We start from the raw sequence: 26,468 nt of genomic DNA, 5'->3' as shown, positions 1-26,468 counted from the left end.
CTTAAAAAATCACAGTTATCTTTCCAATTAGAGAACAAGGTCTACTGTAAACCTCTACTTTACTTCCCCTAATTATCCTATTAGAACTTTCTATAGTGCGTCGTGTAGGAAGAAGACGAGACTTCCAGATACTGATACGTTTGTTCCGATGTAGCCAACAAGAGGGAAATAATAGAAATAAAACAGATAATTTTCGGACGTATAGGTACGAATTTATAAACAAAAATCTCGAATTTTTTGCCCAAATTTAGGGAAATTTTAATTTCCCTAATTGGCAACACTACGCGCAGGCCCGTCCAATTGATGTCAACAGTTAGGTATCCATCCGAGGTATCTATCTGGTAAGTCTTAAGGAGGACTTTCTACAACGAAGGAAGCTACCGGGAAAAAAGGAGTAAAGGAAATTCGAAATTAGAAAATTATCGAATTTTTGACGGGTGAAATTTGAGAAGGAAATTCGACACCAGAAGAAAAAGAAATTAATATGATAAACTATGGTCCAGCCATATTTGGCAAGAATAATATCCCGATATCTTAGTTAGTGCCTATTTGCCTGCCTATTTTTCAAGTTTTTAATGCCTAAACATCCGGTCTCTACTTATAACAGATTTTGCCGGACCCTCCAAACTTGCCGCTCCATGCAAATGCACGTGTTACAGGTATGGTGGAGCCGCCTCTGCATATCATATATACCTAGTCGAGAAATTACTTATATATGATATTTAGAAAAATACTATTAGGAAAATTAGTATTAGTTTTTATCTTTACACAAGTTATTTGAATTTTATACTGTTTGTGACATTATTTTCGTACATATTGAAGGCCTGCTTTTACGAAAAAACAAAATTTCATTTCTACTTTTATTTCTTAGTTGATATTGATGAAAACTGCTGAAACCCGAATTGTTAATAGGTATGGTATTCATGTAAATTGTAAAATATTTGTAGCGTATTAGTATCTAGCGTTTAATTTATGTTGTATTTTACGGTGATTACACCTACATAAAAATATTTCATACTTAAATAGACGTAAGTTGCATTACAAATGACTATTTGAAAAAAAAAAACGAAATTTAGAAAAAAAACGAGAGGCAATGTTTTTTTTCTAAAAAAACGTACATTTCTGAAAAAAATACGAACGTTTTTCTTTCTATTTACAACACTAAATATTAACGTCTAATTCATAGTTTTGGGAATCATTTAGATGAACAGTGACATTTCCGATTCAGTTTAAATCCAAAATCAGCCCCACCACTTGGGGAAAAGGGAGAAAGAGGTATATAAAAATGACCGAAAATGACCACTATTAGTGTGGAATTTATAGTTTTGTGGGTCGCTTAGATAAACAGTGATACTTTCGATCCCGTTTAAATTCGAATTCAAGCCCACAACTTGGGTGAGGGGGAGAAAGACATATTTAAAAATGATCGAAAATGACCGATATTAGTGTTGAAGCCACATTTTTGGGGATCGCTGAGATGAACGGTGACACTTCCGATGCCATGGCCCGCAACATGGGTGAGGGGGAAATATATATTAGTGTTGAATCTATATTTCTTAAGGTCGCCGAGATGAACAGTGACACTAATTGAATTACGAAAAAAAAAAGTTATTTCTCCAGTTCTAGAACACGAATCACACTTAATTTACAACCAAGGGAAAAGATTGTTTCTGTGTCATAACGTTCCCAAACATTGACAAAAACTGTGTAAACATGCTTGCTGCAGTAAATAATAAAATACATGCGATACACAGATGTGCATTTAAATTATTTATTTCAACCCATGAAAGCGGGTAATATATACTAGTATGCGAGTAATTTATCCTAATAATAATAATTTCTACAATTAAATTTCTGTCCCTTCGCAGATAAAATTTATTTAGAATTTTATATTCTAGCTTATTTCGTTCAGAATGCAATTTCACACAAAATTTGAGCGTAATTTAGAAATTACGAAATTACATTAATAGAAGTAATCAATAATTCCAAAAAGAGAAATTTAATCGGCTGAAGCTTACATAGACTCTATTTAACCGATGGACTGCGGACTTCGGACTTCGGACGTTTTTCAACTCAGATCTTCAACTGAGAACACTGACGAAGTTATATGTAATATTATCAAAGTTTACCTTAAAAGTTATGTATTATAGTTGCGAACAATGCAACATGATTGCAAACAAATTGATTTTTATAATGACGTAAATATGTACGATGTGGGACTATAAGGCACCCTTACTAAGTGAAGTTTACCACCGCTTAGTGCAACTCCATAAGATAGCAAAATCTCATTAGGGGGTTGACTTAATAGGGAACCTATCCAAGTGTAACTCTGACTTCGAGTCGAGACTATGGCCGTTGGATACTTTGTCCCAAAAGAACATAACACAAAAAGGGATACATCTTCGATCTCAACTGTTGCGAAGATATAAGCGTGAAAAGTTAGAAATTGAGCTCCATACTATACATTACAAAATCAGATTCCGGGTCAGATTTTTCGGAAACGGTTGGGTAAGGAAACTCAACGAATACATATCAAATTAGTGTGGGGAGACCAGCACTTTTGAATGAAAAATTTATGTTCCCGGGGCACACGCAGGGTCCCAGGCGGAGTCCAACTCAAAATTTGCGAATGGAACAGGGGGTCAAGTAGTATATTGTATGAAAGCTATTGTTAAATAAAAGAACATAGAAAAAATCCCAACTCTCTACAATAACCCTGTGCAAACGGGCAACTGGTCAAAATGTCAATACAACCTACATAAGAAAATCTATGGTCATGCTTCTAAATCCGTTAAGTTGCGACAATAACAAAACAGAAAAACACGTTTAAAAGTGCAAGGTATAGAAGTAAAGCAAATTGCTGCAGACCATGACCATTGGATTTCGTGTCCTAGAAGAGAGAGGATACATTTTCAATCGCAACCGTCGTGGAAGGTGAGAAATTCGAAAGGCAACGGTATATGCTTCGCGAATCGGGACCCCGAATTCGCAGATTACACCATGGAATTTCTATCGGGGAATTTGCTGAACTAGAAACATGATGGTAAAGACGAAAAGGAGTGTCATTGAAACTGTGAAGAAACTTGGAGAGAAGTGGGGTTGGAGAAAACTGGAATAATGGTGCAGAAATAAATTATATCGGAGGGTGCTTTTCTAGGGCTATGGGGAATGGTCAAGAATAATATTTCGTTAAAATATAAAGTTGGAAACCAGTTTGATATTTGTAACTCGGGAAAGAAAACGATAACCAAGTGGGGTGGGAGACGAGCCAACACATCTTTATTGAAGTAACATTCTGTAAATATACCAACGCGTATATGCGAAGTTGTATATCTATTTTCTTTGGACATAGTTTTGTTTACTTATATTTCATTCACATATTCTTCCAATAAATTGCATATTGCTGCAAATCAATATTGTATTGTTACAGGGTATTTTGTGTGCCAATATTCTATGAAACGCTACCTTCTGGTACGTTCACGCTGTTCTGGTACGTTCACTATTTTTCAAATCCCCCGATAGAAATTTTATGGTGCAATATGCGAGTTTGGGGTCCCGATTCGCGAAGCATATACCGTTGCCTTTTGAACTTCTTACCCTCCACGACGGTTGCGATTGACAATGTTCCTCTCTCTTCTAGAACACGAAATCCAATGGTCATGGTCATTCTATGGTCCATTGGTCATTCGAAGTCACACTTATACTTGGATAAGGTCCGTTGTGCGACTCTGTGAGAGACTCTGCAGTAATTTGCTTTACTTCAATACCTTGCACTTTTAAACGTGTTTTTCTGTTTTGTTATTGTCGCAACTTAACGGATTTAGAAGCATGACCATAGATTTTCTTATGTAGGTTGTATTGACATTTTGACCAGTTGCCCGTTTGCACAGGGTTATTGTAGAGAGTTGGGATTTTTTCTATGTTCTTTTATTTAACAATAGCTTTCATACAATATGCTACTTGACCGCCGATTCCATTTGCAAATTTTGAGTTGGACCCCGCCTGGGACCCTGCGTGTGCCCCGGGGACACAAATTTTTCATTCAAAAGTGCTGGTCTCCCCACACTAATTTGATATGTATTCGTTGAGTTTCCTTACCCGACCGTTTCCGAAAAATCTGACCCGGAATCTGACTTTGTAATGTATAGTATGGAGCTCAATTTCTAACTTTTCACGCTTATATCTCCGCAACGGTTGAGATCGAAGATGTATCCCTTTTTGTGTTATGTTCTTTTGGGACAAGGTATCCAACGGCCATAGTCTCGACTCGAAGTCAGAGTTACACTCGGATAGGTTCCCTAGTTAGTGCTGCTTATGACATATTTAGTGTCAACTTTCTAAAGCAATTGGCGAAACTGATGAAAAGAGATTAAGAAAAAAGAAAAACAAAGCTATGAATATATAAATTTATCGTCCTTATTTTTCAGCGTTGGTTAAGGGTTCTCAACATCTTTAGCCTATATTTTCGTACGTATTACTATTAAGTTTCTGATTTATATGTGAAATAAGTGAAATCCCATTCCACTAGATTTCGTGTCAGATGGGTTATCAAAACTCCAGATTTGCTCTGTGGTACTAAATGATGAAAACTGGAGCATGAATGTTTGAAAACTCTAGAAAGCGCTAAATTAGCAACACTGCACGAGAACTCGGAAGAAACCCTTCAGTATCTTTGGAAATTCACTCTTATAAATTTAAGGAGAATCAACTTGTTTCGATTACAAAATCAAATCTGTCGATTTTCATCCAAGAAATGGATCAGCAATCGACAAAGAAGGAAGACAGAATGTAGAGTATATAAGTGATGCGTATTTTTCTAAGTGCGTTAATCATGTAAGGTACTTTAAGCACCAATGAACACCCACCCTTTCATAAGTGCTTTTCTAGGCAAAGGTCAGCGATATGTTGCTAGACCCGTAAACTATTACATTCCTGAGATCAATTCTAGACAAAATATTATAAGAAAAGTTATTATATGAAAAGAAATGAGTGTTTTTCTAGGTAAGAGTCAACAATTTGTAACTGTTTTTCAAGTCAGTGTCACATTTCTCAGGCCAATTCTAGGCAAAATACTTGTACTAGAATGGTAGTCACATATATATATTCGTCCGTCTAAGGTTCAATTGAAGAATGTACATGTAAGTACAATTCTAGCACAAGTATTTTGCCTAGAATTGGTCTGAGAAATGGGACACTGACTTGAAAGACAGTCACAAATTGTTGACTCTTACCTAGAAAAACACTCATTTCTTTTCATATTATAACTTTTCTCAGCCAAGATTCTACAGAACTATTTAATAAAATGTATTCTCTTGTTCTTTAAATTTTGACGTCGTCGTCCCACTTCCATAAAATATCTATGGCGTCCTCCCACTTCCTAAAAAATTACAATGGGCAAAGATAGGAAAGAGGGACGGACCTCTTGAGATCCACTTTTATCTGCCTAGTACAACTATTTACCTTAAACTGAGTTATTGAAGGATGTGTCATATTACAACATGCTTTCTCATGATTTCAAATAAGCAATGTTTTATTATACATGAAAGTTACTAATTTCCCAGTGTTTCTGAAGCTTTCTAAGTTCATTTCTTGACATTCTTCATATTTATTTGATTTTCGTGAACATTGTTAAATGCACTACTGTTCAGCATTATCCTTGCTTACGTTATTGCACATTTCTCTATTTCCATTTGTCAGAATAAGTTATCTCTTACCTTGCTTATATATCCCAATCAACCTGCCTCGCTTGTCTCTAACCTTGAGAAGTTTCATTATGTTCATTCTGATCAAATGCATGTAATCGGCAGGGTTGGTATTACATAGGTACTCCGGGAAGTCGGACCTCATCTTGTAGTATCTCTTCATCTAAAAGTAAACATTGATTTTAATGAGAAAATTGAGAACAGACAAGTTAACGTTTATTATAATAAATAAACGAAACAAATATGTAAACCTTTATTGTAATAAAAAAATTGAAACAAAAAGAAGCAACCGTTTATTTTAACTACAAATATGAAAACAAATAAGGAAACATTAATTTAAACAGTAAAATTAAAAGTAAGTAACCATTTATTATATAATTAAAAATTGGAAACAAGTTAGTAAACGTTTAACAATCAACTAAACGTTTCATATAATAAAAAAGGAAAAGAAACAAGTAACATTAAAATATAAAACTAACAAGTGAACGTTTGTTACGATAAAAGTTACAACAAACATGTAAACGATTAAGATAATAAAAAATTGATAGCTAGTAAATGGTTATCATAATACGAATATTGAAAACAAATAAGTAAACATTTCATATCATAACACAATTGAAAAGAATCAGGCTAACTAACGGCTTTCATAATAAGAAGATTAGAAACAAATAAATAAACTTCTCTTATTAATTAAAAAATGAGAACAAACAAGTAAACGTCTTTTCATATTAAGAAAATTGAAAACAAATAATCAAAGGGTTTTATAATAAGAAAATTGAAGAAAAACAAATAAACGTGTTTTTATAATAAGAGAGTTGAAAAACATAAGTACAGGGTTTTAATAAGAAAGTTATCAAAACAAGCAAACTTTTTTTGAGAAGAAAATTGAAAACAAACAAAAAGATATTTATTATAATAAGAAAATTAAGAGTAATCAGATAAATGTTTATTGTAAATAGAAATTTTTAAACAAACTAGCAAATGTTTCATAAAAGATAATTGAAGTAAACAAGTAAACGTTTCTTGTAAGAAGAAAATTGAAGCAAACAAATTAATATTTCTTATTTAAAAAATACCTAATTGACACTAGTTAACATTTCTCACAATAAAAACAATTGAGAACAAACCAGTAAAGTTTTCTTATATAAAAAAATGAAAATAAACAAAAATAAACGTTTTTTTTTAATTTAAATTTTCCTATTATAAGAAGGTTTACTAGTTTTTGTTTTCAATTTTCTTATTCTGAAAACGATTTATTTGTTCATTTTCAATTTTCTTATTATAAGAAACGGTAACTTTTTTATTCTCAATGTTTCTTATTATAGCAAACATTTACTTGTTTGTATAGAGTATTCGTGTTATAAGAAACGGTTATTTGTTTCTTGTCAATTTCTTTACGGGTCTGCATAATAAAAAATGAGAATAAACAAGTAAACTTTCTTGTAATAAGAAAACTTGACACAACTGCTAACTGAAAGTAGGGAGAAGACCGATTTGAGAGTGTAAACTCCTTTATCCATCTTGGACGCAAAATAACATCAAATGGAAGAATCAAAGCCGAAATGGTAAGCCGTATACATCAGGCAGAGATTGCCTTCAACAAGAAACACACTACAACCATACTAAACTTCATTAGCCTAATAATCTGGACTCCATATGAAACATTGACTTAACTAATAACTATCAAGTCGAAACAATTTGATGCCTAAAATTTCCGGACCAGTTATTTTTCCTTTACTATAACTAAATATAAAAACTAAATTTCATTTTCAAGTTTATTGAAATTTCAAATGAAATGCTAGATTTCATACCAATTAAATTTACCTCTTCTTTTGCTTTGATACAGTAAGCTTCTTACGTACTAGAGACGAAATTCAATAGTCATAAGATGGAACCTAGTTCTTTTTTTCTGTTAATAATAGTACGTCAAATTAATTTGTTGACAAATAAAATAGTCAGTTCATATTAAGGTTTAATTTTACTTCAATTACTACTACTACTACTACTACTACTACTACTACTACTACTACTACTACTACTACTAATAATAATAATAATAATAATAATAATAATAATAATAATAATAATAATAATAATAATAATAATAATAATAATAATAAAACTTATTGGAAACGTAATATTACGTAACTGGAAAAGAAACAACGTACGAAGGACGTTCAAACATTTTTTCACAATGGCCATAACCTTTATCTGAATAGCACTAAAGCCATACTTTTTTGTGCATGTACTTGGTTCTTTATGCTGAAGTTGTATAACAAATTTTCTTCATCTATTTACAGATATGCCCACAATGGAAAAGGAAGTAGAAAGACGCACTCGCCAACAGTCAGCCACTGAATTCCGGTACGACCAGCGATCACTCAGCCATATCCATTCTACTCAAGTTGCTTCATGTATATGGGGATGAGACATTGGACCACAGTAATATCCAGCCATGAGTACAAAGGTTTCACAGTGGTGATTTCAGTCTGCTGAACCAACTACGGTCCGGCAGACTATCAAGTGCAGTGAACAACGCTAATAAAGACCACATAGATCAACTCATCTGGAATGACAGGTATGTAACCACACGGCAGCTTGTTGAAGCGACTGGATTATCTGTAGATAGTGTTCTAACATTAATACAGTCTTTAGCTGACAGAAATCAGAAGTATGGGATGGAAAGTGGTCCCTAAATCTCCCTATAGTCTGGACCTGACCCCATACGATTTATTTCTGTTTGGTCGTATGAAGATTCACCTTCGTGGAAGATAGTTTCCCAATGACAAGAACTCACTGTGTATTTGAAACAATGGTGTAAAAGTCAGCGTCCGAAGTTTTAACGAAGTACATTTATGACATGGAAAGAACGGTGTTCTAATTGTGTCATAGCAGGACGAAAGATACATTGAGTAACATGGTCAGTACATAAAGGACTCACGTACATACACACAAAATGTCATGGTCCTAGTGCTACTAACAAAAAAAAAAAAAAAAAAAAAAAATGGTCATTGTGCAAAACTTTTTGAGCACTCTTTGTAAATATAAAGATAATATACTTACTCTATGAAATGATATTTCAGAGCTGTAATGACAATTCCACAAGAATTTCATAAGAAATCTGTCATCCATTCCAACTTTAAAATTGTCTTCACCTGAAACAAATCAAATTTTATGTAAAAGCACCAATAGTGTCAGAATAAACTCATTTGATATATATAACAATTGTACGTGAACTGTGAAAAAAGCTCACAAGTATCATGCCTTTCATCGCATATTCGCGTGCTTCGGGATAAGGTCAGATACCCTTCGCATCAAAGGACCATTGAACCACTGTGCTTCACAAATCTTCTAAAAAAACTATTTAGAAGAGGATACATCTCGATTTTTCAACCGTCTCCACAATTGATTTAAGAAACGCCAAGTGTTAAAACCAGTGACCACAATACCAGTGACCTATCATAATACTAACCGAAATGCATATTCTTCGCACGGAAATATTAAGTTTTCTGGAAAATGTTTGAAGAGTGTATTTAAACAATTTTCTTTCCTTAGGATATGAATTTCAATCAAATAAAAATATAAAAGTATAGCTAGACCGGTGTTATGTTCAAAAAATCATTTAAAAAAGCTCAGTCGGTTTCTCGTAAAAAGACGACATCCCAGTTCTCCCTTTTAGAGTCAGAATTTTCTAAAATAGTGTGACACGTGTCCACTTATTTTTAATGAGATGTTTCTATGCTAGAAAAAGAAACGAAATATTTCAGTTTTACGTCCAACAGTTATGCCGGCTAGGCTAAAGGAGACGGTGATGAGAAAAGAATGCAATGGTGAAATGAATAAAGTGGAAGGAAACGGGAAAACTCCAAGAAAATCCACGAGCACAGTGTTTGTCCACCACGAAGACCACTTGCTTCTGCAGTAAAATTAGTCCTCCTAACTTGAGATGCTTGTAAGTAATCCTTCTTTAGAATACACATTTTAATTAAAATGACATGCTAGAAATCCACTTCGAACGAAATACTAACTATGTCCAAAAGTTCATGTCAAAGGTTCAGCCGTTTTACCGTAATGAAATCCGGTGCCGTACAGGTACGTTGATTTCATTGGGTGGAAAACCAAATACAGTAGCTTGTTTATAGTAGTTGAATGAATCACGTGTAATTACACATGAATTTGAGTCTATTTCGTTAGTTTTACACTGAAAAAAATGTATGTGGCGTACGTAAAATCATGTTACATTTGTAAATCCTGTGGTTTTTGGACTTAACGTACAGTAAACGTATAACTGAAAACGCATGTTTTATAATACTTTCTGTATAAGTGTTCCATCTGTACTTAGTTTCCGTATGAAACAGTATAGGCGGTCAGGATCTCCCATATAAATGGACGTAGGCCTATGTAACACATAGCTGACGAAGGAAACATACATATATGTATGTAATATAAGGAAGACTGTTAGATATCAGACATCCTGACATCCTGTATCGGCATGATGTAACATCTAAGGGCAGTGCCTATGTAGCATTCGGATAACGTATGCTCCGTACTTATTTCTGTAGTAAGGAAGAGGATTCCGTATATTTGTACAATATACCGCTATCCGGAGATAGGATTTTTCTCAGTGTAGTCTAAGGAAAGTATGTAATGTATATATCATAACTAGAAAATATATAAACTCCAAAAATATCTTAATCAACGCATGCTTCAATAAACTTCTATTTTAACCCATTTTTTTTAAAATTTTGATCTTGACACCTTTCAGCTTAATAAAAAAAATATATCTTAGTTGAACTTTGAATTTGAGCTCTTTGGAATCACTATCTAATGACCTCGTTTAATTATATAAGGTTATTTACTCGAATTACAATTGTTTACATGTTTTCGCTTTTTTGTAGCACAGAAAACATTATAATGGGTAAACATGACCCAATAAAATGTTACTGGACTGCTCTTGCTTTAAAGATATCTTTAAGGCTCGTCTCCTCTTTGGGAAGATCAGCAGCAAGTAGCAGATGATGAGTGGACTTATTTATTTATTTATTTATTTATCGATAGCAATGGAAATAAAATGTATTAGTTCCCGCACTAAACCTTCTCACTTCCACTTCTTACGTTCAATCATGCGCTGTAGTTATTACGAAAATATTTATTTACGAAATATGAACAAAATTATAAGAGGCATTTTTGGAAAACATTGTTCAAAGAAAACTTATCCTCAAAAGTAAATTACTCTTTGTGTGTGTGTCTGTTATATAAAAATATGTACAGTATATATAAACGTGAGAAATGATTCATGGCATATTATATAGTACGGTACGATATCTAGTTAAGTATATGCACATCAGAACAGACGGACGAATAGAAATCGAAAAATCACTCTCAAATCTCAAATTCAATTCCTTTTTTCACAATCAGCATACTTTGTTCGTTCCTATCGTCTCTCGAAGTAAAACAAGTAATCGACAAAGTGCTTCAACAGAAAAAAAATCAACTGGTCTATCAAATTATTACAAGAGTAATACACAATTTTAATAATGATATTGAAATTTTGTAAGAGTTTATTTAAAACACCTAGGAGTTTAGTTTAAAAAAAATTGAATTTAAAGCAAAGAAGAAATATATCTATATCATAATTACGTCTGTCTTCGTAAGGTTAAATGTGTTAGTGTATGCATCTTTGTCGCAGGAGACCCAGGTTCTGTGCCAGGTGAGAGATCAAGTCGTTAGGATTCCACGTTAAACTGTAGATCCATGTTGCATACAGCCTCATTGGTTAAAGCGACGCTGAACTCCAATACTAGGAACTAATCAAGCAACTTGGAGTCGTATTGTGTTGTGGTAAAGAGTAATATGTTATTAGTGCTTTTACATGATTCATTCATAAATTAATATGACGTTCATGACTCTTATTGCCATTTTAGTTTCTCTCGGATTTTTTTCTTTCTTTTGCCTCTGAAAATGAAGGAATTGGTGGTTATAGAGAGTTAACTTCGACCGGGCAATAAATCGAGATTTAGCTAAAATTTAATGAAGATTACCCATACCATAGGCGGCGCCAGGATTTTGGTAATGTGGGTGCAGGCTAGGATGTAACAAAACATCCTAATTTGTTGCCAGAATGCTCTGCACTATTGAGCCTTAAGATCTCAAAAATAATCACCAAGTTTTACTCAAAAAAAAAAAAAAAAAAAAAAAAAAAAAAAACTTAGAAAATCACGGTATGACAGCAAGTAACTTGTGAGAGACTTAGGAAGTCACTCAAATATATCCAAACATAAGAAACAAGAAATATACAAAATAGAAAGGATTATTGTAGGAAATCTGAAAATCGAAGTTAATGTGGGTGCAGCTGGACTCACTGCACCCATTGTGGCGCCGCCTATGACCCATACCCTGTTACAGGCACATATGAGGATAAATTGCATTAAAATTTGTAGAATAACCACATACTTAAACTAAATTTATGAGAAAAGTCGGGATTTTGGGGGCGGGGGTCTGAGCACCCAGGCCCCACCCTCTGGGTACGTCTCTGTTCTATTATTTAATTCAAAAGCTTGGTTTCTTTCCTTCTCTTACGGTCACGTATAAACGAAACCGAGTAGTGTTATAGTGTTCAGTGTATCACGAACACTATATATATGAAACCTCTTTCCAACTTTAGGATGAACATGCATTCTTTGCATGGAAATGAAATAGGCTTAGAAGTATATGATAAATATTTGAAATATGTATAATCCTCTCCTAGGATGCATATTTCAATCAAATTAAAATGGTAAATACTCAATACCCAATTTTAAGTATGTTAAAAAATTCATTTGAAAGTGTGCGCTTTTTGCGAAAACTTTAAAACCCTTGAAACACGCATTTTAATTTAATTGTGAAATTGCATTAGTATTGTCATTGTTTATAGCCGTTAACAGGGGTAAAAGTGAGGGGGAACGAACGCAGAGAGATGTCGTCCCCCCACTTCCAAAAGATATCTATGGCGTCCCCTCCACTTTCTAAAATGTTACAATGGGCAAAGACAGTTAACAAGGACGGGGTGACGTCATGCGTCCCCCTACCTTTCCATTTTTAGCCATGGCCGCTAATATACTATGTTTACTACTTTGCACGTCTAATCATCAATTATTATGAACCTGTACTACTTTCTCTACCCTAAACGCTGTCATTCTCTTTCTTCTGATCCATGTCACTTCTTTTTCCTCTATTGTTCTACAGGTAGTCACTGTTGGACATAGCATGCCAAGTTTTCCTTCTTACTCTCCGTTTTCTCGCTTGTATTGTGTGATTTATGTTAAAAGTGTACTTAAGAAACAATGAAAAATGTTTAATGATATGTAGCTATGAAAAATAATAATATTTAAATGTACTTATTAATTAAATAATAAGTAGAATGATGATTTTTTTTTTCTTTCTTAAATTTTGAATCCCTGCTAACTAGTGATGCCTATTTGTATAACTTTTTTTCGGGGTGAGGGCTCATTCAGATTTTTCAGATATAATATAACAAGATATCAATGAGGACTTTTTGTCAGAGCAAAATAATAGGCCCAAGTAAACTTCAGGGAGATCCGGGTCCTTTTGGTTCCGTCATGATCGACGTCCATGCGGCTAATCCTTTTACTATATGCAGCATAATCAAAGATAGAAATCCAGATTGAGTCAGATTCAATTTCATCTTTGTTGGTATCAGATGTTCCGCCGTGATGCGCTCACGAACAAAACTATATTCATTTTTATTGAATAAATTAAAGAAGAAAGAAATTTTCATACCTTCTATGAGCTCTCGGAGGTTCTCCAATTCTTCCTGAATTTTTTCGTCATGTCGCCAGTCATCGTCAGTGTCAGAACTCTCTTCGTGGTCGTCATCATCATCGACAGATGGTTGAACATTGTTAAAGCCATTGACTACAGGACGAATCTCAGTTTCCACTTTCGCCATGTTCAGGAAAACCTAATAAAACAGAAACATTTAAGTAGAGCAAACGTGGCCCCCGCAAAGCATCCTAAGCAGATATATATTGCAAAAATCAAACAATATTATTATAATTTTGTCGTGTATTTTTGTGGTACAGTGAACACATAGTTTACGAACCATTTGATTTGAGAAAATTCGGTTTACGAACAAGTTTTGTGAACAATTTTTATCTCGACTTACGAACAATATTTCGGGATACGAACTCATAGAAGTCTCTAAGACAATAACAGCAAGAGTAATTAGTACAATTTTCCCCAAGAAAATGTGAATATTGGAAATTTTTCTCTCAGTACTGCACTTAATTAAAATTAAGATGAACTTATTAAGTTGTTACAGAGACTTCGTTGTCCTCTCGAACATCATTGGTATCAATATTAATGAAAGATAGAACAAACACACCTGCAGAAGAAAGATAGTAATCCTTTTCATATAATTCAATATTGAGTTTCAATCTAAATATATCAGTTTTAAATTCCAGTGCAATTAGTTCTTTTATCTCTATTTCTTGTTTTCCTTCTACATCTGTTGATTTTTTTTAAACTTGTTTCCACCTTTAATGATAAAGGACTTCTTTGGGACAAAATTAAAAAACAAAAACCCCACCTTCAATGATAAGGAACTTGTTTGTGACAAAGACAAGACTAGTTTTCATATCAAAACTGTGATAACTAACTAAATGAAAGAAGTGTTTCCTACGGTTCGAGAATTGAGTTCGTGTGTTTGACAACAAATAAGCAATTCATGCTGGGATTTGTTTGACCATTTGCTTTAGCGCTGTCCATGTGACCTTAAGCTAATGCGACCTAATCATGATTTATGAACGTAGTGCTCAAATAGAAAGCCAGCTTAGTTAATTTAACTAGCATCATCATGAAATCTGTTTCCAACAAGAAATATTTATTTTAAATAATATAGTTATGACAGATTTTGCCGCCCCGTGTAAATACGTATGTTACACATATGGTAGAGCCGGACCTGTATAGGAACCAATATTAAAGTCGGAAGTTTTACTAATTCTTGGTTTAGGTTAAAAAAAAAAAAAAAACCTTTTTCTTGTAATGTTAATTCTATATTAGAAAGCCCATTTCTAATATACCGTTTCCGGTCTATATAGCTCAAGATAAAACCAAAAAATGGTAGTAGATTTCATCGTCTTCGTCTGCAATATAGCAATGAAGTTGGAAATGAAGCCTATCCATGCGGTATATATCAAGAAACTGTTTTTCCTTACCTAATTACGTTTTAACACTTCGGAAATTATAGACTTTTATCACTCTTTATTTGAATAAGACGATCAAAGTCGAGATGAAACTTATTCTTGGAAATCTCAGTCCATGTCGTAAAGCCATTTCTCGCCGTCCTTTACCGTTTTCGATCTATATGGATATATATTATGACCTGAAATTGTCTATTTGTGCCATTTCCGGTTTGAATAGAGGGCTAAGGGAAGATATGACACATATTCTCAGGACGTTGAATCGATTACAGAAAGCTGCTTCTCACTATCTCTTATAATTTTTGGACTATCTATAACGTCCGAGAAGTTGCCCCCCCCCCATTAAAGCACTAATGATCTCTTCTAGTGCAATCGTTAGTGCTTCTTAGAACACCAACTCCCAACATTAGTGCTTCAAAAGTTTGGACGCTAGAAGTAAAAAACTTTGGGGGCCAACTTCACGTTAGCCCCCCCTTCCAGAAAGCACTAACGATTAAACCTAGTGCAATCGTTAGTGGATCGTTAGTGCTTCCAGAAAACACGAAAAGTTTCGTTAGTGCTTCACAACTAGTGTGGTTATGGCCAGTTATATATCACGAAATTCCCATAAGGAATACATGGGGAATTTTTAATTGGCTCTAATTCCCAACAAATTCAAAAGCGCTAATGATCTCTTCTAGTGCAATCGTTAGTGCTTCGTTAGTGCTTCTTAGAACACCAACTCCCAACATTAGTGCTTCAAAAGTTTGGACGCTAGAAGCAAAAAACTTTGGGGGGCCAACTTCACGTTAGCCCCCCAGAAAGCACTAACGATTAAACCTAGTGGAATCGTTAGTGCATCGTTAGTGCTTCCAGAAAACACGAATAGTTTCGTTAGTGCTTCACAACTAGTGTGGTTATGGCCAGTTATATGTCACGAAATTCCCATAAGGAATACATGGGGAACTTTTAATTGGCTCTAATTCCCGCCAAATTCAAAAGCGCTAATGATCTCTTCCAGTGCAAACGTTAGTGCTTCTTAGAACACTAACTCCCAACATTAGTGCTTCAAAAGTTTGGACGCTAGAAGCAAAAAACTTTGAGGGGGCCACTTTACGTTAGCCCCCCCAGAAAGCACTAACGATTAAACCTAGTGGAATCGTTAGTGCTTCCAGAAAACACGAATAGTTTCGTTAGTGCTTCACAATTAGTGTGGCTATAGCCAGTTATATGTCACGAAATTCCCATAAGGAATACATGGGGAATTTTTAATTGGCTCAAATTCCCAACAAATTCAAAAGCGCTAATGATCTCTTCTAGTGCAATTGTTAGTGCTTCGTTAGTGCTTTTTAGAACACAAACCCCAACATTAGTGCTTCAAGAGTTTGGACGCTAGAAGCAAAAAAAACTGTGGGGTGGGCCAACTTCACGTTACCCCCCCAGAAAGCACTAACGATTAAACCTAGTGCAATCGTTAGTGGATCGTTAGTGCTTCCAGAAAACACTAATGTTTTCGTTAGTGCTTCACTATTAATTTGGCTTTGGCTAATTACATGTCACGAAACGCCTGTAAGGAATACATGCGGAATTTTTCATTGGGACAAATTCCCGCCAAATTCTAAAACGCTAATGATATCTTTTAGTGCAATCGTTAGTGCTTTGTTAGTGCTTCTTAGAACACCAAGTCGAAACATTAGTGCTACAATAGTTTGGACGCTAGAAGGAAAAAACTTTTGGAGTGCAACTTCACGTTAGCCCCCCAGGAAACACTAACGATTAAACCTGGTGCCATCGTTAGTGCTTCCAGAAAACACTAATGTTTTTTTTGCTTTACTATTAGTGTATATGTGCCCACTTATATGTTACAAAGATGTCCAAACTCACGAGGTCGGCGCTCACGAGTTCGAAACTTACGCTAACTCGACCTCAACCTCACGAAGTGAGCGTGAGATAAGGCTGGTGATGTGAGCGTGAGGTTGAATGAGCTCTAGGTGAGACTGGTGAGGTGAGCGTGAGGTCAGACTGGTTATGTGAGCGTGAGGTCAGGCTGGTTATTTGAGCGTGAGGTCAGGCTGGTGATTGAGCGTGAGGTCGAAATGAGTTTGTGAGTTCAGGTCGAAATTAATTTTTTGAGCGTGAGCTTGAGTGAGGTTAGATCAAAGTGGTCACCTCTGTTTACGAAACTCCCATAAACACATGGGGAATATTTCACTGGGACTAATTCTTTAATACAATCTGTAGTGCTTCGTTAGTGCTTCCTAGAGTAATGACTCTTAGCACTAGTGCTGCAATAGTTTGGTTTCTAAAAGCAAAAAAAAAAAAAATCAAGGACAAACGTGAAGTTAGTCCTTTTTTTTTTTTTACTCCTAGCATCCAAACTAATGAAGCATTAATGTTCGGATTTCGTGCTCTAAGAAGTATTAACGATTGCACTGGAAGAGATCATTAGTGCTTTTGAATTTAGCGGAAGTTTAACTCAACGAAAAATTCCCAATGTTTTTCTTACGTGAGTTTCGTCACTAATAATGAAGCACTAACGAAACTATTAGTGTTTTCTAGTACCACCAACAATGTATTATCAATTGCACAAGGTTTGATTGTCAGTGCTTCCTGGGAAGCTAACTTCACGTTTGTCTATGAAACTTTTTTGCTTTTAGTGACCAAACTATTGCAGCACTAGTGTTAAGAGTCACTGCTCTAGGGAACACTGACGAAGCACTAAAGATTGTATTAAAGATATCATTAGCTCTTTTGAGTTTGTCGGGAATTAGTCCCAGTGAAATATTCCCCCTTTGTTTATGGGAGTTTCGTAAACAGAGGTGACCACTTTGACCTAACCTCACTCAAGCTCACGCTCAAAAAATTAATTTCGACCTGAACTCACAAACTCATTTCGTCCTAACGCTCACACAACCTCACGCTCACATCACCAGCCTGACCTCACACTCAAATAACCAGCCTGACCTCACGCTCACTCAACCTCACGTTCGCATCATCAGTCTGACCTCACGCTCACATCACCAGTCTGACCTCACGCTCACCTCACCTGTCTCACCTAGAGCTCACTCAACCTCACGCTCACATCACCAGCCTTATCTCACGCTCACTTCGTGAGGTTGAGGTCGAGTTAGCGTAAGTTTCGAACTCGTGAGCGCCGACCTCGTGAGTTTGGACATCTTTGTGACATATAAGTGGGCACATATACACTAATAGTAAAGCAAAACAAAACCATTAGTGTTTTCTGGAAGCACTAACGATGCACTAACGATTGCACCAGGTTTAATCGTTAGTGTTTCCTGGGGGACTAACGTGAAGTTGCACTCCAAAAGTTTTTTTCCTTCTAGCGTCCAAACTATTGCAGCACTAATGTTTCGACTTGATGTTCTAAGAAGCACTAAAAAGCACTAACGATTGCACTAAAAGATATCATTAGCATTTTAAAATTTGGCGGGAATTTGTCCCAATGAAAAATTCCGCATGTATTCCTTACAGGCGTTTCGTGACATGTAATTCGCCAAAGCCAAATTAATAGTGAAGCACTAACGAAAACATTAGTGTTTTCTGGAAGCACTAACGATCCACTAACGATTGCACTAGGTTTAATCGTTAGTGCTTTCTGAGGGGGAGCTAAAGTGAAGTTGCCCCCTAAAGTTTTTTGCTTCTAGCGTCCAAACTATTGAAGCACTAATATTGGGAGTTGGTGTTCTAAGAAGCACTAACGATTGCACTAGAAGATATCGTTAGCGCATTTGAATTTGGTGGGAATTTGACCCAATAAAAAATTCCCAATGTTTATCTTACGTGACTTTCGTCACACCCAATTTGCCATATATACACTAATAATGAAGCACTAACGAAAACATTAGTGTTTTCTAGAAGCACTAATGATGCACTAGGTTTAATCGTTAGTGCTTTCTGGGGGGCCTAACGTGAAGTTGGCCCCACCCCACAGTTTTTTTGCTTCTAGCATTCAAACTCTTGAAGCACTAATGTTGGGTTTGGTGTTCGAAGAAGCACTAACGAAGTACTAACGATTGCACTAGAAGAGGTCATTAGCGCTTTTGAAGTTGTTGGGAATTAGAGCCAATTAAAAATTCCCCATGTATTCCTTATGGGAATTTCGTGACATATAACTGGCTATAGCCACACTAATTGTGAAGCGCTAACGAAACTATTCGTGTTTTCTGGAAGCACTAACGATGCACTAACGATTGCACTAGGTTTAATCGTTAGTGCTTTCTGGGGAAGGCTAACGTGAAGTAGCCCTCCCAAAGTTTTTTGCTTCTAGCGTCCAAACTATTAAAGCACTAATTTTGGGAGTTGGTTTTTCTAAGAAGCACTAACGAAGCACTAACGATTGCACTAGAAGAGGTCATTAGCGCTTTTGAATTTGTTGGGAATTTGAGCCAATTAAAAATTCCCCATGTATTCCTTATGGGAATTTCGTGACATATAACTGGCTATAGCCACACTAATTGTGAAGCACTAACGAAACTATTCGTGTTTTCTGGAAGCACTAACGATTCCACTAGGTTCAATCGTTAGTGCTTTCTGGAAGGGGGGCTAACGTGAAGTTTCCCCCCGCCCCAAAGTTTTTTGCTTCTAGCGTCCAAACTATTGAAGCACTAATGTTGGGAGTTGGTTTTCTAAGAAGCACTAACGAAGCACTAACGATTGCACTAGAAGAGGTCATTAGCGCTTTTGAATTTGTTGGGAATTTGAGCCAATTAAAAATTCCCCATGTATTCCTTATGGGAATTTCGTGACATATAACTGGCTATAGCCACACTAATTGTGAAGCACTAACGAAAATATTCGTGTTTTCTGGAAGCACTAACGATGCACTAACGATTGCACTAGGTTTAATCGTTAGTGCTTTCTGGGGGGGTCTAACGTGAAGTTGGCTCCCCCAAAGTTTTTTGCTTCTAGCGTCCAAACTATTGAAGCACTAATGTTGGGAGTTGGTTTTCTAAGAAGCACTAACGAAGCACTAACGATTGCACTAGAAGAGATCATTAGTGCTTCAATAGGGGGGGGGCAACTTCTCGGACGTCTATCTATAGCCAGATGAATGGACATAGCTGTTGTAAGAATTCTCATACTTATGCATAGCATAGTTTGGAAGTCTAAAATTCAATTTTTTTTTAAAAAAAAATATACACGATGTGCATTTCTTTAGATGTTTAATCAAAAAGTTAAAACTAAGAGGTGGTTGAGTTCTCGTAACTTAATAATAAAACTTTCTACTTTTAACTTCCAACTAATAAAAACTAATAAATAATAATAAAATAATAAACTTTCTAACTTTCTTCTTTTAAACTTCCAAATCATGCTGTGTATAAGCGTTGGAACTCTTATCCGTCTGTCTATCGACAGAAATCAGAGTAAAAGCGAAAAGAGATGTCTAGAATCGGTTTCAAGATCCCAAGAATAGTTTCTATTCTCTCCGTTAACTCTCTATTCAAACCGAAAATCGTTCAGCATTTATCACCAAAGAACAAAAGTGGTAATAGATAGCGACAAGCGGTTTTCTGCAATCTATACAACGTCTCAAGACAATATAGAAGTAGTATTACATCCCGCAGCACTCTATCGAAACCACAAGTGTTTGAAATTTACTATTTCCGGTTTCAATACTAATTTCCATAGAACAAAAACTGTAAAAGATATCGAGATGTGGATGTTTGCAATCAATTTACGGTCTCTAGAGAACACATGCCTTATCAAAGTATAAAACAGCTCTCTCAAGTGAGAGAAAAATTTTAAAATGTCCATGTTGCCTACCAACCCATGGTTGAGGTGAACAAGAAGAGAGAACACATCGTCACCACCTGCAAAAATCTAATAAAACGAAAAATTCCTCCGGATACATTCCGTATACATTTCTCCGGATTCAACTGTAACGGCATATGAATTTTTTTTTTTAATGAATTTATTGAGAGTAATGTTCTAATATGAAGCACCGTTCTTTGCATAGGGGAATTTAATATAAGTCAAATAACGTGTTCTAATTTTGACCTCCTACTTTCAACAAATAAATGTAAATACTTAAATAACTTCATGTCCCTGTATGACTTAATTTCCCATAATGACATTCAAAATAGTAATGGCCGAACCCAAGACTTAGTACTCTCAAATCTTAATGACGTTTCCGTAATAAAAGAGTGTTCCCTTGTTACTAATGAAGACAGGCATCACCCAGCTTTACTTATCTCTTTCCCATTTCAACACCTGCAGAAATCTAAGAAAGAAATTAAGGAACCCGGTTTTAATTTTAGAAAAGCAGATTTCCAAAAGATGTACATAGAACTGTCTAAAGTAAACTGGGATTGCCTTTCGCAATTGGATGATGTAAATATAGCATTAACAAAATTTTATCAAATGATTAACAACATATTTTGATTAACAACATATTTTCTATATGTGTTCCACTTAAAAGACATATCAGCAGAAGTTATCCATGTTGGTTTACTTATAATTAAGAAAATAAAATCCAAGACATACCACCATAACAAGTGGAAAAATGGATCAACAAATATACTTTATCATCGCGACCAATTTGAGAGACTGCGTAAAGCAATAAAATCTGACATAAAATTAGCCTACAAAACTTTTATTTTAAACTCAGAATGCTCTATCGAGAAAGACCCAAACCAGATCTGGAGTTTTATTAAACGCAAAACACAACATTTGTCATCAAACTCCCTTACATACAATGGTCATGATATCCAACATGTCAGTGAAATAGCACAGGCATTTGCACACTATTTCCATTCAGTGTACAACAATGTACCCGCCACATACGACGTTGACTCTTTTCTCGCTAATCGAACCGAATGTAATATATTAGACAACTTTCAATTAGATGAAATAAAACTCGAAGAAACAGAAAATGCTATACGAGCGTTGAAACCAAAAGCATCTTGTGGTCCTGATAACATTCCCCCTTATGTTGTGAAAGGTTGCAGTGATATATTTAAATATCCACTTCGCACTATATTTAATATTTCTATTAAAACAAACACTTTCCCAGATAAATGGAAAGAAAGTTTAGTCTGTCTATTACCAAAATCTGGAAACAAGAGAGAAATAGAAAATTTCAGGCCGATTGCTATTCTATCGCCCTTTGCAAAAATTCTTGAAAGTATATTGTATGCGCGAATTTTAAATCATGTAGAACCTGTTCTTTCAACTTATCAACACGGCTTCTTACGAAATAGGTCTACTTCGACAAACTTATCAATTTTAACAAATTTTATAGTAACGGAATTAGATAGAGGCGGTCAAGTAGATGTCGTTTATACTGATTTTAGCAAGGCATTTGACGTCGTTGATCATGATGTCTTGCTACTGAAAGTAGCATCTCTGAACTTTTCGAAACAAGCAATGGAGTATCTTGTATCATACTTGCATAACCGAAAACAATATGTTTCATACAAAGGATTTGTTACTGAAAAATGTAATACTCTATCAGGAGTCCCTCAAGGATCTAATCTAGGTCCTCTGTTGTTTCTTCTTGTTATTAATGATATTCCTCTATGTATTAAAACTTCTCAAATTCTTCTTTTTGCCGATGATCTCAAATTGTACTCCAAAGTAAGTTCAATTGATGACTGCGTGAAACTTCAGCAAGATCTAGAGAGTATTCAAATGTGGTGTGATAAGAATAAATTAGTCCTGAATGTTTCCAAATGTAAATCTGTATCTTTCACGAGGAAAGAAAATCAAATTAACTTTACGTATACTTTACGTGGCACTTCCTTGTCTACCCCAAATACTATCAAAGATCTAGGAATTATATTTGATAGCAAATTAACCTTTACTCAACACTGATGCGACAACGAGTAGTGCATATAGAAACCCAGGTTTAATTTATAGGATAGGACAGGATTTCTGCAAACAATCAACATTTATAAGGTTATATTTTTCATATGTGAGGTCAAAATTAGAATACTGTTGTATTGTTTGGACACCAAATGTCACTAAATACACTGATGCAATAGAAAATATACAATTTAAATTCTTAAAAATGCTTACATACAAGAAAGCCGGTTTCTATCCAAAGTATGTCTCCTATGAAGACTTGGTAAGGAATTTTAATTTTCAAACATTAGAAAAAAGGAGATGTGTTTTTGATTAGTTGTTCTTACATAAATTATTAAATGGTAAAATTGATTGTCCAGAATTAGCTTCAGAAGTATTATTACGTGTTCCAACAGGTAAGACGAGGACAGCAAACGCTGGGACATTCTATTGTAGAAAAGCAAGAACAAAAACATTACAAAAGTCTCCTCTGTGGAGAATGAGTGCTTCATATAATGAAATGATTAGATTTCATATAATAGATGTGTTTAGTATGTCAGAGAACAAGTTCAAAAGAATTATCATGCAATAACTTATGTATAATTAGATAACGTATATTTGTGTATGTATAATAGTGTATGTTAAATAATTCTGTATACGACACTATAACTGGGCATTAAGCCTGTTGTGTTGTCCTTATGAAATAAATAAATAAATAAATAAATAAAATGGCTGAAATTTAGCTTTTAGAATAGGATTCAGCGTCCGATTGCCAGGTTGTATCTTTGATCTTGTTACTCTATTGCAACTAATAGTTATACTCTCTAGATGTACTATTTCAGGTTAGAGTAGTAAATTCATATGGTTTGGAAGTCTACCATAGTTTCACGTTGTGAAACGAAACTAGCTTGTTTTGAGTTTAATCCTATGATTATGCACCGATGTTAAAGTAATGTGTGATGATGATAATGAATGACATGGTGGAATTAATAAAGTGGGAAGGAAAAAGAACTCTGAGAGAAAGCAGGCAGAAGTTGTTTGTTCACCACAGAGCTCATTTGACGCTAGCTGAGATCAGATCAGGGATCCCACGTCCTGGCCCCTCGTTTCCTTCTGTTGTGCATGTTGTCATATGTGTTCGGGAAGTAATAGTTGGGATTCTCAGAGTTGGGTTACATAATCAACCGCAAAGCCTAATGCTATTCAAGCTTTTTTTTTTCAACTCTGAGAATTATCATTTAGCCCACTACTACTATGTACCCCAGGTTGAATTTTCACTGGTGTAGTCTACCTAATCGGGAAGATGCTTCAAGAATTATTATTCTAGATTGATGTTAGGACAATCCTAATTGGAAATTATATTTTGAATTCAAATATTAATTAAGAGAATGAACCTGAACTAAATACACATTTTCCAAACTTAATGACCGAACGCATATCAGTGACGGATCCAGGGGGGCAATCGCCCCCATCGCCCCCACCCCTGAAGAGGAAACTTTCTTATTTTATATATATATATCTAAATAAAACCCATTCCAGAGTTTGGAGCTCTTAAAAGTAGCTCTAAGTAGCAGTATTACAACCCACCGCTGCCCCAGAAGTCCGTCTTGGATCCGCGCCTGACGGATATGAAGGGTACATAGGAGAAAAACAATAAAAGTCCACTTTCGTACTCTGTTTTCCCATTTATGAGGAACTCCGTTTTTCCTCTTATGCCTTTTTTCCTATCATAATATTTTAGTGAACTACTAATGTTTGTAGCATATTTCAGTATATTACAACGTAGTACTTGATCTCTGAAACAGCATTGTAACACAATTTAAAATTCGGTCCAAAAGTGAACTTTATTTTTCCCTTGGATTCTTCATATATTGAATTACATGAATATAGGGAACACGTATATTTTGTAAAGATATTGTAGTGTTGATTGCTAATAATACAGCTATAAGTAAAAAGATTTGCAAATCCTCTCTGAGTGAAACGAAGTATAGTATAATCATTGACTTAAAGTTTCGTGCTTCTGCCTCGGATTCTGACTCAATCTGACCTTTTAATTATTATCAAACCGCAACAAATATTAAAAAGATGTAAACTCTTTTGTGGAAAAGATGAGAGATTTGTAATTAATAATTTATACCTTGTAAATACGTACAAATTCCAAATTTGAATAGTCTACAGCACTATCTTACCTGTTTGTATGTCAGTGAAGAAACTTCTGAATGGAGACACTAACTTCTGGACTAACTAGTACGAATAATGTTAACACGCATAAAGAAATTTACAGAAAGAGGATATTATGTAAAAAAAAAATAAAATGTGAACATGTCATCGATAAATCATTCTATTTGACTTTTTTTTTTTTTTTTGTAAGGGTTATGTCCTAACAAGTATCAAAATTGTGTTAATGGAATGACACTATCAGACCAATGAATTCGTCCCGTTTCTAATGATAACCTTCACCTTGACATCTTGTGAAATAAAATGAGGTGGTCACGTTTTGCTTTTTGGGGCGTTTTTAAACAAAATCATTTTCAGAAAATAAAATAAAACTATATCATTTTATTCTTTACTATTACTGCCATGTTCAGCTCTTTTACAATTAGTCTGACAAATAGGTAAGACAAAGCGAGCAACTATTTGTCGCAATTATTGCAGACACCAATAGATTTTTTTAAAGTGTCATAAAGAAACTTTAACCTTTAATATGAACTTAAGTTCCGTCAGACTTCTGAACCGGATTACGGTGTCTTTTATTGGATTTTCTTTTCTCTTTTCTTAAAGTGCAAATGTTCATCATGATCTGAAAAAAGAAAAAATAAATGAATAAAAGCCAAACATAAAACTATTAAGTGTTACTGGTGTACTTAGTTTTTGCCCTTTATATTAAGTAACAACTATGTATACAATAACAGTAGAATTTGGCCTATTTTTAATAGTTGTTCTCTCAAGCCATCGGTTCGTCTGTCAATCGCCTACTATCTAAAAATTCCATACGTGACACTGAGATATGAAAATACATTAGAAGTTCAGCAGATTATTTCTCTTATTACTCTATATGTGCTTTATCCTACTGTTAATCTTTTCCATGTAAGAGTTGTTTCGGGGGAATAATAAATAATATGATGCACAAAGTTCATTAAATTTGGATCCCCGCCTTTGCATAAAGTCCCGACCTAATTAAAAAAAAAAGGAACTAATCAATATACCTTTAAGTATGCACGTACCGTCAAATGGGGTGAATAGAAACATGGGGGTGAATAGAAACAAAACTCCCAGATTAGTTTTGGATTTATCTGGACGATAAATTAATCAAGAAAACTGAAATTTCTTAACATAGTCTTATACGGCTAAAGTGTCCAGGGCAGAGACAAAATGTTTTACTGAGTTGGGAACACTGAGGTAGACGGCAGTAGCATTAATGTGTTACTGAAATCTTACACGGTATTTTAGCGCTCCTTAAACTTTCTTGGTAAGTATGACATTTTCATATTTGTTGCATTTGAACATATGCCTATTTTGTAGTTTGTTGTTTCATTTACTGACGTTCATAGTAAAAGTTTTCCTTTTGTAAATTATTTTTAATGAAAATTTAACTTTACTGGGTTATTGTTATGATTTTTAATTAGTGGGGTGAATAGAAACACTTCTTGGGAAATTCTTGAAATTCCTCAAGGAGTGGAAATTTCTTGAGGAGCAGAAAAAAGGACCTGATAGGGATGTATCAACCATCTCTAAGAACAAATTTCCAAGTCTTCTGAAAAAAAAAAAAGTGTGAAACTGAAGG

The 26,468-nt window shown here is 34.8% G+C and overlaps 1 protein-coding gene across 1 annotated transcript in view; it reads right to left on the bottom strand.

Moving 5' to 3' along the window:
- The window catches only part of LOC145693282 (alpha-tocopherol transfer protein-like), a 52,112-nt gene extending 27,135 nt beyond the window's left edge, over window positions 1-24,977 (bottom strand). The window contains exons 1-4 of the mRNA XM_081769130.1: window positions 24,874-24,977; window positions 13,482-13,662; window positions 8,766-8,857; window positions 5,715-5,865 (exon numbers count right to left, since the gene is read on the bottom strand). Of these exons, the coding sequence (XP_081625256.1) occupies window positions 5,715-5,865; window positions 8,766-8,857; window positions 13,482-13,650 (412 nt within the window). The 5' untranslated portion in view covers window positions 13,651-13,662; window positions 24,874-24,977. The remainder of the gene's footprint in view (window positions 1-5,714; window positions 5,866-8,765; window positions 8,858-13,481; window positions 13,663-24,873) is intronic.
- Window positions 24,978-26,468: the final 1,491 nt, after the last annotated feature.

Source organism: Thermobia domestica, chromosome 8, assembly GCF_964235325.1.
Source record: "Thermobia domestica chromosome 8, izTheDome1.hap1.1, whole genome shotgun sequence".
Taxonomy (NCBI): domain Eukaryota; kingdom Metazoa; phylum Arthropoda; class Insecta; order Zygentoma; family Lepismatidae; genus Thermobia; species Thermobia domestica.
The sequence above is the reverse complement of the archived record's forward strand: the minus strand, read 5'-3'. Positions and strand labels throughout refer to the sequence as shown.